General features: G+C 39.5%; 1 protein-coding gene and 1 pseudogene across 1 annotated transcript; both read right to left on the bottom strand.

Annotated features, from left to right (window-relative positions):
• Window positions 1-4,994: 4,994 nt before the first annotated feature.
• On the bottom strand, window positions 4,995-9,206 carry LOC117729613 (N-acetyllactosaminide beta-1,3-N-acetylglucosaminyltransferase 3-like). The gene is made up of 2 exons (XM_034530872.1): window positions 9,075-9,206; window positions 4,995-7,570 (listed from the first exon to the last, which is right to left on the bottom strand). The coding sequence occupies exon 2, from the start codon at window positions 7,558-7,560 to the stop codon at window positions 6,421-6,423; it is 1,140 nt and encodes a 379-aa protein (XP_034386763.1). The 5' UTR covers window positions 7,561-7,570; window positions 9,075-9,206; the 3' UTR covers window positions 4,995-6,420.
• A 2,011-nt stretch (window positions 9,207-11,217) lies between these two features.
• Window positions 11,218-12,637, bottom strand: LOC117729386 (annotated as a pseudogene).
• Between the last annotated feature and the right edge of the window lie 376 nt (window positions 12,638-13,013).

Raw genomic sequence — 13,013 nt, 5'->3', positions numbered from 1 at the left:
CTCGTCCTCCCTCTCTTCCTCCTCATGCATTTGTTTTGTCTTTCTCATCATGTTCATACCAATCTTACTCTAGTTCTGCTATTAGCCCTGGGCTAGGGCTATTAGCCCTGTCAACGTCTCCAATAACACTGTGGGTGACGGCGGGCGGTCCTCTTCATCGTCTTGGGTAACGTCGTTATCCTCACCTAGCGCCACTTCACAGCTAGCTGCTGCTGTAGCGGCGTGTTCAACGCGGTGGGCGTTTCTGCCTGTATCCCGAGTAGCCGTAAAAAGTGTGTCATCTTTGGCAGCGTTTCTAAATATTTATCGGCGTATTTTCTTTTTTTTCTTTTAATTGAGCCGCTTGGATAACTTCGTTTCATTTTTGCTTTTATTCTTGTCTTCTGAATCGCCTCTGTGTAATTTCCAGTCCTCCTGTCACTGTGTTTATCTTTCGCGCCGCGCACCGTTACGGACTAGTCCATTTCATGGTGAAAGTAGGGGGTGTAGGGACACGACAGATAACCATGAACTGGACATTTTAACTACTATTTCAACGTTTCAACGTATTTCTTTAGAATATGAATACAATTGACCATGCTTTTGAAGCGTTCATGATTATATGGGGCTTTTTCTTTTCTTTTTTTCTTTTTGAGGTTGGTTGCGGGCCCCCCTACTACGACCACTGGTAGGGGGCCCCAAGCAGCCGCCTACCTATGCCTCTATGTTAAGACCGCCTATGAGTATGTCAACAGAACTAAAGGTGGAATTACTGATCTCTTTTAAAAGCGAGATGTTTTTACTTGTCAGACAGTCCCGTGGTTGGAAAGCAACAAAAACAAGTTTACAGACTACACCAATAATTTCTCCCCAGCTCTGATCAACAGCTGTCTTCCCTGAACTCCACCATGGCACTTACCCGCTACGTTAATCGTTTTATAGCCAAGAAACGTAAGCACACAAGGGATGTCTCTGTGATTTGCTGCATAACAATGAGCACAGTGCAAAAGTCTAAAGACCCGTGGCGGCTGGCCAATAGAGGGCCACTGGGCCTGGCCCCACCCACCATGAGCCACACAAAAAAAGTATACAAAAAGTATAATAATAATATTAATTATATTTATAAATTATACAAATTGTCAATATTTGTGTTTTTAAAACATGCATGACTTATACGATATTTATATTTATTATAATATATTTATGATATGTATATTGTACATTTACATTAGATGGTATTTATATATCATATTATACTGAATATTATTATATGATATATATATATATTAATATACTGAATTGTATGAATAAGATGTTCTTATTATGTCAGTATTAAATATAAATATGGTATAATATAAATCACATATATATATATATATATATATATATATATATATATATATAAAATATAATATTACATGTTTATATATTAAGATGCCCCTATGAACCTTTTTAGGGTTAAAGTGTCTCAGGTGACACCTGTTTTTATCCACTTCCTCATTGTGTTTCTTCACCACAATCCAGTGTCCATTGTCCAGCTGGTAGCGACGTTCACTTTGCCCAATATGGCTGCTTGAGGAGTTTTCCATGTGTGTCCTGGTGCTCTCATGTTTTCTTAATTTTTCCGACAAGTACTTCATGTCCCTTACTCCCGTAACTGTCCATGATGGATCTGTCCCTGTTGATTTTACCGGGTCGGGTCTTCTTGGAAGAGTAGTGCTCGTGCTGGCCGTAAAACAAACGCCTGAAGAGAATTTTGGGCCAGATGACTTTGGCCCAAAGCTGAACCTATTTTAGGATGCAGATTGGCTCAATTGTGTATCACTTATTTATATCTTTAATCCGTAATTGGCTAAACTGCTTAGACCCGTCTCTTCTTTTCGATTCGTCCCCAGCGCAGCTGATACATGCAGACAGGTCGTGCAGGAAAAGCATATATTTTGCGCAGATATCCTATTTTACAAATAGTACTGGGTATATTCCATATCTCCAAAACACAAAAATTAAAAATGTGTATAATTTATTACTATAATAAATATTGTTCTTATAATTGTTTTATACTAGACTTTTTTGTGGCTCAGGCCAGGCCCCTCTATTGGCCAGCCGTCACTGGTTATTTGTATGAGTGGCATATGTTTCTCCTGCTCAGTTATGGGGCCCGGGACCCCTCCACCTCATCACCCTCTCTTCAGTCAGCTGCTGCTCCGAGACTCCCTATTCCTCACGTTAATTTCCTTCTTGCGGGCATTACACTGTATTTCAACTCTTCCGCACTTAATGTTGAGTCCGTCCATGAGAAGCGGTTTTCCTGTAATGTTTTGCATCATGTTTTGGGGATTTGTATCGACAACCTGTCACCAAATAGCACCTGGTATTTCCAGGCGGTCTCCCATCTAAGAACTGACCAGGCACAACTTTGCTTAGCTTTCAAGATCTGAAGAGATCGCGAGTGTGATGAGAGTAGTCTCCTTTGTGATCTGCAATTTGCAACGTGCGCTGATCATGGGGTTACAAATAAACACTGCGTCAGCTTTCCTCCTGCAATATATATGAGCGATATGTTACTATAACCAGAGTGTAAACATTGTCGCCATACTATCATCATATACATTTTCACCTTGCCATACCCTTGAAAGTGAGAAAATAAACCTGTGTTTTTGTTGAGGAGTGAAAAACAGCTGACAACACCTGGTATTCCCAGGCGGTGTCCCATCCAAGCAGGCACCTGCACAGATAGACCCCTAGTGGTGCTCAAGCACCTGCCCTTTTGCCCTGGATGAGAAAAGTGCCCCTTCTGCCGGAGCCCAATTTTTTCTTCATTCATCCGTATTTAAGAATAACAATGACTCTCTCTGTCATCAATTGCCCCCAAATGTGTTTTGATATCTGACGGGCATTTATTTAAGTTCTTGTGTGAGTTTCGCCCCGACATGCTCCGCGGCGCTCACAAGCCCCGCCCCTCCCTCCTCCTCCTCCACTTAGTGCTCACGCAGTGCTGAGCGCCGCCAGATAGGTGCAGCCTACTTCTTCTCTGACCCGCAGCATCAGACAAACAGGGAATGACGTTGTTTGGTGATAAATTAACCACAACATTAGCGCCAACTTTTTTGCTTCATATTTCATGACTTTTCCTAATTTATTGGGGACAACTGGGTAAACATAAAATGCACATGATGATATGTTTTCAATGTCCTGTACACATCTTGTATGCATGTTCTTTGGGGTCAATTTGACTCCAGGCTTTTTTTCACTATGTAAAACATATTAGAAATATCAACATTTTACACACATTGGTTTTAGTTGTTTTGGATGATATTGAGGTCACTATAACATACAATAGTTTTTAAAACATTTTTATTAGCCTTTATTTAACCAGGTCGGTCCCGTTGAGATACAATGACCTCTTTTTCAAGGAAAGCCAAGACAGCAGCATAGAAAAATTGCAACAGTCACAAGACACAACAGAAATCACATAACACAGATAAAATACATTAAAAAAGATAAGGCAACAGGACTAAAGCTCCGGATTCACACCAAAACAAGAACAAGTGCGGTATGAAGCCGCTCCAATTTCTCTCACACAAGCAAGTCTTTAAAGTTTCAAGGTTGATGAGCTCCTTTAACTTTAGAGTTTTTTGCAGTGCATTCCAAACAGCAGGTACAGCGAACTTAAAACAGTGCTTACCAAATTCAGAGTGAACTTTGGGCATAATTAATGAATAAAGCTCAATTGTATAATCTTCAGAAAGTTTTAGGGCCCTAACCACAATGAAGAGAGAGACTGGCACCAAGGAGGATGCTCTGTGAAGATCCTTTAATTTATCCAGAGCAGAGTTTTGATAAGTTTTAAGTTATAATATTTTTTGATTACATTTGGTTATACAATATGGCCTTGTTTTGTCTGTATTTGCCTGTTATTCATTTATTTATTCAATTTGAGTTAGTTTGTTAACAAAAATAAATATATAAGTTGAAAATATCCTACTGTGTTTTTTATTGATTATTATAATTTTTAATTTCATAAATAATGTTGGCGATGGGTGCCCTTTTTTTGGTTTTGAGCACCTGCCCCCTAAAATGTCTGTGCCTGCATCCAAGTACTGACCCGTCCGACTCTGTAGCTTCAGAGACCAGACGAGATCCGAGTGGTGACCGCAGGCAGAAAGTTGACAACTCTATAGACCTCAATTTACTCCTGTTTATTTGTTTCTCAAATTAATTTTGACATTTAGTCCTGCAGTTTCACTTTGTGTCCACAAGAGGACTCCCTGTTTCCATGTTTCCTTTTGTCCTCCGAGCCATATTAGGCTCGTTGGAGATGCACTGCACCTTGCTTGCAGAGGACGAGCATGCGGTAGAAGCAGGAGGCACGACAAACAACTGCCGTCGACTCAGGCAGTTTTCGGATGCCTTCAAAGTAGGAACCGGAAGTCACAGAAACAGTTACACCACGTTAGATCTGTCGGCTACTCGTAGTTTGCAGACTTAGTTTGGATTTATTCATATGTATGTACAGTATGTGGAAATGTGCGTGTATCCGCATTGTATCCTTGGAAACACATGAATAAATAAGCTATATTATTATCAACCACACAATATGTTTTTAGATAACACCTGAGAATAATAGTCAATAATCTATTAGTATTACAATCACAGAGAAAAGAGTATCGTGGATCACATATATGCGTGACGTCAGAGCAAATCGGACACAAATCTAACCGGCATGCATTGTGCAGTAACCTGCAGTGATCGATTCTTCTCTGGACTTGTTCATCTCAAACGAGCATATTAACGCATTCATTCTGTACCAATAATGCTCAAATTCAAAAAGATAAAACATTTAATAACGACCTACTGCGATTGTCATTAATAGGTTATTCCTCAAATGTTATGAGTGCTTTTACTCTTGGGGCAAGTTGCTTAGTAGCAAGTAGTCAGTCACTAAGTCTCTTTTCTTGTTCTAAAAGGGGAGTTTTATACAGACTAGCAGTATTATGCAAAGAGGTCTCATGTCCTTAATCTGTGCTGCACATACATTTTCCTTTAATTTTAGGTCACTTGCAAAAACTCACTTAATGGTGTTGGAATGTTTACAGCTGTGCACATGTCTATCGCCTATACATGTATATGCATATGTACAAATCAAGTGTGTTCTTGAAAAGGTTAAAAAACACATTATGCCTGCCAACATTAGTTGTGTTCATATTATATACATGTTTAATATATGCAGTACACATTTTCCATTAATGATATAGAAAAAAATATCATAATATTAAATGTAATAATATGCAGTATGACCCATTCTTAGCATCAAAAACAAATAAATGTGGATATTTCTATATATTCACAAGACTAATGGTAAAAAGAAGAGTCTTAAAAGCATACAGCAATTTAACATCATAATTCTCACTCGGGACCCCTTGTAATTGTTATTACAGAGTGTTGCTTTATAAATAAAAAGTACCTAAACATATCTTTGCAAATCTAACAATGGTTTCTAGCTGAAAAGCACTGGCGTAAGGCACAAAAACATACATTAGTCTCTTTTATGAGCACAAATATACAGGCACATTCTGACAAAAATATCTTTAAATTAAATACAAATTTAAACTTGTGAACATTACATAATTTGTCTTGAGGATTTATTCAAGATATTTTGTCAGACTGTGGACACCACCGTATAACGTATTATCCTGAATGGCTCACACCTAGAGCTGGGTATAAAGAAGTGCACAGGCCACTGGTTAATGTCTGATTAATCTGTAACCATGGAGAAAGAAAACAGAGCAACAGCAGGCGAACCGAGCAGAGCGGCTGTCACATTGATAAGATAGTTTGCTTGACCTGCAAATTATGCTACTTTGGTTTAGATCTTTTATTTAAAGACTAGCTCACTATCAACCAATGTCTTGTTCAGAGGTTATTAAGCATGATGTGTTTGTATGCATACTTTAGTTTCACCAACAGTTTAAAGCTACGTTAATCAATATTTTTTATTGAATGGGAAATGACCCCATGCAAAGTGAGAGATGGATGGTTATGTAGGCAATTATTTTATACGACAGTAGCCGTACTTAACAACTGGTAATCATTTGTCAGTGCTTCTGTCCGTTCAGATGTAGCCAACAATAAAACCTAATATGAAGCAAGTTTTGAAAACCCATTTTTGATTGCAATAAAAGCTGCTCACCAAGACAAAGAAACGACACTACCAACAGCAGCGCTGACTTGAGTCGGACTGACTGCTCGCCCACAGTGATGCCATCGAGAATATAAACAGTTCAATTGGATGAACCATGTTGGAACAATTGTTCAAACCTTTTCTCCTGATGGAATGGTGGAAAGAAGAAGGTCATACCTGTACTCACAACATAAGTGCTGGTGCAGGAATCAAAGTGTCGACATGCTCTGCCCCCACCCTTGAGTGACAGTTTGGTGCTGCTAAAGCCATTTTTTTGAGAGGCCACATTTCAGATTGGAATCAAGTATTCTGTGCCACATAAGGTACAATTGAGCTGGAAGGAATCTGTGTACCAGTAAAACTTCTTTATAATAGCAAGGATCGTATTCATCTAGCGTGCTGGAAGGAATGTGCAGTCCGGCCGTCTTCACTCCCATATGAGAAGATGGACTTAGTCCTGCTTTAGCCAGACACATCCCCATGTAAACATCATCGATGGGGAGAATAGTAATGGACTGGGACATATTGAATATGACCAAAGCGGTGTAGCCAGACAGGAGGAAGCCCCCACCACCACAGTAAGGGGGATATGAGTCTGACTCTTGAACCTGAACTGGGATAAAATACTTGCTCAATGATGATCTGATGGGCCCCACATTCTGGATCAGATGGCCAGTAAAGAGGTGCTTTCCTCCGTCATTGTCCTTGAGGCCTTGGAGATACTCAACCATGTTGTTTGTGTTAGCAAAGACGTCATCATCACCATTTAGCAGGAAGCGAGCGTTAGGACAGTTTCTTTCCATCCATTCCAGGAAGAGTATCTGCTTCAAGGTGAGGTTGTAGAATTGTTCTTTAAAGTCCCATTGGAGGATATCATTGTACTCCCGTTGCTCCAGCTCAAGTAGTTTGTTTAGTCTCTTTTTCTCAAATCCAGTATCCATTGTTCCGGAGATGAATATTCTTCGGATCCACACACCATTGTGCAACCTCTCTTTAGCCCAGGTTTTACGCAGCACCTCTCGGCGGTCGTAGTTCACAGGAGAACTTTTAATGACAAGCAGAAGGAAGATTTCTGCAGATTTATCAACTCCTCCACATTTGTCAGGAAGGTCCAGCAGCATGGGGAAATGGCGACAGTGTCTATAGTTGAGAAAGTCTTGTACGTCACCAGAAAGAGAGCTGAAGCCTGTGATGTTGGCAGCAGACATGTTTCTTAGACATCTTGGCCAGGAGTACACAGAGGTGTTCTTTGTGGTGGGTTGTTTTATTTGAAAGTCATCATCTCTCACATTTATGTTGAAGTGGATGTTTTTGTGGTCAATAAAATCTTTGCAGAGATGGAGGACCAACAGACCAAGAGCTCCCGCCAGCAAGAAAAATCTTGCCCTGATTTTTCTCATCCTTGAAACTCTGCAGTGACAAAACAAATCACAGGGATTTGTTGGTATCAAAACTTCTCAGTATGACATAAGACAACCAATGAGACAAATTAGTTCATAATTGCCTGTTCTTGATATCACACCTGCACACATTGCAGCCACTGTTACACTATATCAATTTAACAGAAATAAATGTGGGGAGCCAGTTTCATAGACGTGTAGAGTATCTGATCAGTGCAAAGGAAACCAGCAGCTAGATTTCGCTTTCATAATCATGAGAATTAAAAAATACCGTGAAGCACCTGGACTGTTTCAGTAATTAACTCAATCGGAGGCAAGAAATATAGACTTTAGAGTTATATTTAATTGTTATTGTTTTTTACATCTACAATATGAATATGCCCCTGAAAGCTCAATTGAAAAGCACAAATTTGTAGCATCAACAATTAATCCCAAAAAGTTATTGTGGACTGATAAGACACCATATACAGAGAAGTTGAATTCCCATAAATGAAAGCTTTTGCGTATTTCATGTCTCTGCTTGAATAACAAGCCGAGACCAACAGTAACGAGCATACTGAGCCTTAGAGCAGGCAGGAAGTGGCTTGGCATCTGCCTACAGAGTTCTCACATGCTGTACCATTACAGTACTTATGGTGGAAACAAATCACATGCTGTCATGTCTCCTAAAATGGGTGGAATATGTTACATATTGATGATGTCAGATATTTGAGGAACAGAACAAGCTAAATACTCATTCAGTGAAACGTGAAAAAAGGGAAGGTCTGAAACAAACATTAACGTGACACACCTAGACTTTACACTCGCTTCGCCCCGTTACTAAACAAGGAGATTTCTGCAACCTTCACTACCTTCATCTACCACATGAGTGCCTCAATTGCGTTTTTTCATTACAATGAAGAAAATGTTTGTATTTCTATTTCATGCTACTTTACATTTCCAAAAGAAATAATGTAATTTATACTCCAATACATATATGATAAAAAGGTACTTATATATACTTTGTATTGGTACTTTTTCTTCAGTAGTTAACTAGGATTGTATCCAAAAATCCCACTTTAAAAAAAAATTAACCACACACATATAACATATAATAATATACATCATCGGGTTTAAGGGCACAATCATCCGGACAGCATAACACATTGGACTGGCATACTTGTATCAGTATAATGCAGAGAGTTACGTCATGTTTTAAGGATCATGTGACTTTTATATTTATTTTAAATAACAGATTATTCATAACGATGTCTAATAGACTTGTCTCTGTAAGATATAGAACCGTGAATAAACAACTAAAATAAAAGCTTTGATTAAAACAAAACGGATTCTAAATACTTTTTTTTCTGTCTGTTGTCGTAATATTTCCCGTTCCAATAAAAACGCACCCCAGTCTTTTAATTCCCCGGGGAAGTGGGTAACGTTATTACGAGTTATCTATAGCGTAGTGTACAAACAGCATTTATGGCCATGTGGACCTGGTTTGTATAATTAACAAAGTGGACGCTGCTTACCGTTAAAATGAGTTCCTTTCGGGTCTCTGCGGCTTCAGTAATAATTGACGAGCAGCAGCTATCAGCGCTGTCAGCCTGTTGGGCGGGGTCTGTTTCTGCTGATCGATCTCTCTAGTTGGGCGTATGCCCCTATTTACTGTGATATAGCCTACTTATGCTTTTTTTTTCAAACAGTAGTTTCACATGAGTATGGAAGCCTATTTTCGCCAGTAATAGAAGATGAAAAAAAGAAAATTTAGCTGTGAAAAAAAAGAAAATCATAATTATGAGATAAAAAGTCACTTTAATTCTGCTCAAAACCCCATTTTGTTCACTAAGCCGATATGAGTCATCTTTATGTCATAGAGTAGAAGAGTCACCAAATTGCTGCCAGTGATTATCGAAAAAATCCCAAATACAAGGCATTTGGTTCCAAGTGTTTAAAAATGATACACACAAATACAGTAAAAGGGACCAAATGGAAACAAACAAATAACAACATCTTACATCTCTTGATTGAAAACAATATAAACTCTTCTAAAAATGTGTATTTTTGCATCACAACTTTAAACACAAAAAACAAATATCTTTCCACACTGATGTGCCAAGTATATTTGTAGCATGCTGTAAATATAGCTTATATAAGTAAATAAGTGCTTATTCTTTACATATTTTGTTGTATCCCACTCCATTATCCAAACCGGTCCTCCTATTTAGGGTCACGGGACGCTGGAGCCGATCCCAGCTGACATTGTGCGAAGGCAGGGTTCACCCTGGAGAGGTCACTTTAGGGTTCAAGCTCTGATGTATCACGGACCTAAGTGGTTACAGGTGTTTTCACAGGTGTTTTCACAGGTGCATTCTGTGAGCAGGTGACTGATAATTTAGTGTCGTTTTTCAATGGCAATTTAGCAAACAACACACAAAGCAAAATAACGTGCTTGTGGTTCAGCTCAGAGCGCTGCTGCTCCAGTCTTCATTCCTTTGACTTTGGGCATTGTTAAGGTATTAGGATCTCATTATAGTTCCAGGCAAACCTGAGCCAGCCCCTAGACGCTGCTACAGGCCTAGACTGCTGGGGGACATAGGATACACTGAGCTCCTCTCTCCTCTTCTCTTTCTCCTTCTGTATGAATTCATTTCCCATCAATGCACATTACTAACTCTGCTCTTTTTCCGGAGTCTTTGTGCTTTCTCTCCTCACAGGTTTACATGGATCGTGGTCGAGGTCCCGGACAGAGGATGTCGTATTTGTACAGATTGTAAAGCCTCTGAGGCAAATTTGTGATTTTGGGCTATACTAAATAAATTAAATTGAATTGAATTATTGCATTTATTGCATATACCACAACTTCCACTTCCCTAATATTACAATATTAACTGATAATATCGACAAAAATACGACCTCTATAAAAAGCATAATGGGGAAAAAACAAACAATTCAATGATGTTAAGTCAATTATTTTCAAAACATGCTAGTGCAAACCAGTATTTATAAAAACCTCCAGTATTAAATATTCTCAGCCCACAAACCGTTTTGGTGCATCTTAGGAATGCAAATTCCACTGCTAACTTTACAGACGTGTTATCTCATGACACATGGTGCCACCCAGTGCTAAACACTTCACTACTACCTAAGGTTCTTTATATTGTGTGTTCCTCCATGGAGGCACTCCAACAAAACAGAAGAAGTGCAGCAGCAACACAGCCTTGAGGCCTGTTCTTTTTACAAGAGGAAGTGACGGAAGAAAAACTGCTCAGAATGTCCCTGCATGGGTCTTAAGTTGGTTTTAATTAGTAAAACATGTCACAATAAATCCAAGAAGAAATTGCATGCATTTTGCAACTTTTGATGAAACATGCCTCCGACTCACACTGTCAATTGTATAGGAACAGAACTGAGGATTACACCATGCTTTTGTCATTGTTCAAGGTCCATAGCACACTCAACTAAATATTAACATAAATGGTATTGTAAAAAGTTAATGGTTTATCTTGTGATGCTCTTGGAAGTAAAAAGAGAATTTGTAGTTCAACCAAATATATAATACATTGTCTGAGAGTTTTGTGCCTGACGATTCATAAAAGCAAGTGGATTTGATCTTTATAAAGTTAAAACATTTATTTTCTGTGGAAGAGCCTACAGGTTTTCTTTTCAACCAAATCACTTCTGCAGCTGGTATGAGATATAAGAGCTTGTAACCAATGAAGCAAACTGCTGTGATGTCCGAATGGAAAACAAATATATATATATATATATATATATATATATATATATATATATATATATATATATATATATATATATATATATTACAGTGGATTTAAGTTTTCCAGCTATACTCACTGCAGCCTACCACCAAGCAAATGGGATACTGCTGATAGGAGATCCTTCAGTTTCCCTCTTGGCTGAATGAAGGAGAGCAGAAAAAGTGAAGATTCCCATGGCAATGAAGAGAAAAATGCAAGAGGCCAACTGGTAACACTGTCGCAGGTTGACCCCAAACGCTCTCATTCCAGTGGAGTGTCGAGCCAGCTTCAAGATCCGAAAGATCCGCAGCAGCTTGACGACTTTAAGGACATGGCTGAGCTTGCTGACCTGGCCTATGGCACTGAGGTCTTCCTGTGAATTTGCGTTCCCCGTGTCAGCCAAGACTTCAAAGATGATCTGGATGAAATAAGGTACGACTGCCACCACATCTAGAAAGTTGAGTCCATTCTTCAAAAACATTGTCATGTCAGGAGTGGTGACAAGGCGAGTTAAATATTCAAAGGTGAAGAACACAATGGTGTCCATCCATTCCATGTAGGTTTTACCATTGATTGTATACCCTTTAAGTTCCTCAACGATGTTAAGACTCATTGCGACAATGGAGAAAAGCACAAAAAGGTTGGAGAGCACATTGAAAGCCTTTGCCAGAGTTGAAGAGTACGGATTCTCCACAAGGTCCCATAGAGTCTTGCACATATTCCCAAAGAACATGTCCTTGAAGCACTCATCGTCATACTTTACCTCCATCTCTGCCTTCAGCTCGCGCTCCACCTTCAGGTAGCCTTTCACCTCGTCCAGCTTCTCCTCGTACATCATCCAGCAGCATCACTGGGTGTCCTTCAAGCTCAGGCCCCAGTAGTCAATCTCTTCCTCGAAGTTGATGTGGCCCATTTCCCGTATGACCCACAGCACCCCGCTAGAAATGGCAGATGTGGTGGAAGAAGGCAGGGTCACAGTCAAAGAAGAACTCGTTCTTATGTACAGAATAATCGTTTTTTTTTTTTGCTCTGTCCCTGCAGAGGGCGAATGACCCGATGCAGGTGTTAGGATAGTTAACGGCACACTGTTTGGGCATGTGAAACAATTTCCCTCCAACTTTAACACTGATGCTCTGTTGTTCTTTGGGTCTCTCCTCTGATTTGATGTCAGGACTGTCCAGATTCCCCAGAGATGTCCATGCGTTAACTGTTTTGTCCTGAGAAAACGGGAATGTTTTGTTGTCCTCTCCACCATTTGATAGACAGTTGATAGACTTGCGAAGCTTTTGCAAACATCTCTGCAGTTTAGCCTTCTCTGAAGTCATGGTGACGGTGATTTAAGGCAGGAAACCAATGAAACAGAAAAAAGAGAGAAAAAAAGAATAACAGGAAACACTCCACGAAAGTTGTGTTCGGTCCTGCAGGAACTGATATCCCAGTGAATAGCAGCTCTTCCTGTTTGTAGATATAGTCCAGAGAGTCAGGAAGAGATTCCCCTCTCCAACTGTTACTGTGCAGACAACATATGTGCATTTGATTCATCAGACTAGGAGATCAAGCAGCAAAGGATTTCATACCTTTAAATCTCACTGGTGCTCTTCCAAGTCTCTAAGAAGTTGAAAATATAGGGGAAGGTGTCACACCTGTATGTCAAGTTGGGTTTTTGTCCTGTCTCCATGTTTGTTTTGTGACTTCCTGTTTTATTTTGGA

Source organism: Cyclopterus lumpus, chromosome 4 (assembly GCF_009769545.1).
Source record: "Cyclopterus lumpus isolate fCycLum1 chromosome 4, fCycLum1.pri, whole genome shotgun sequence".
Classification (NCBI taxonomy): Eukaryota; Metazoa; Chordata; class Actinopteri; order Perciformes; family Cyclopteridae; genus Cyclopterus; species Cyclopterus lumpus.
The sequence above is the reverse complement of the archived record's forward strand: the minus strand, read 5'-3'. Positions and strand labels throughout refer to the sequence as shown.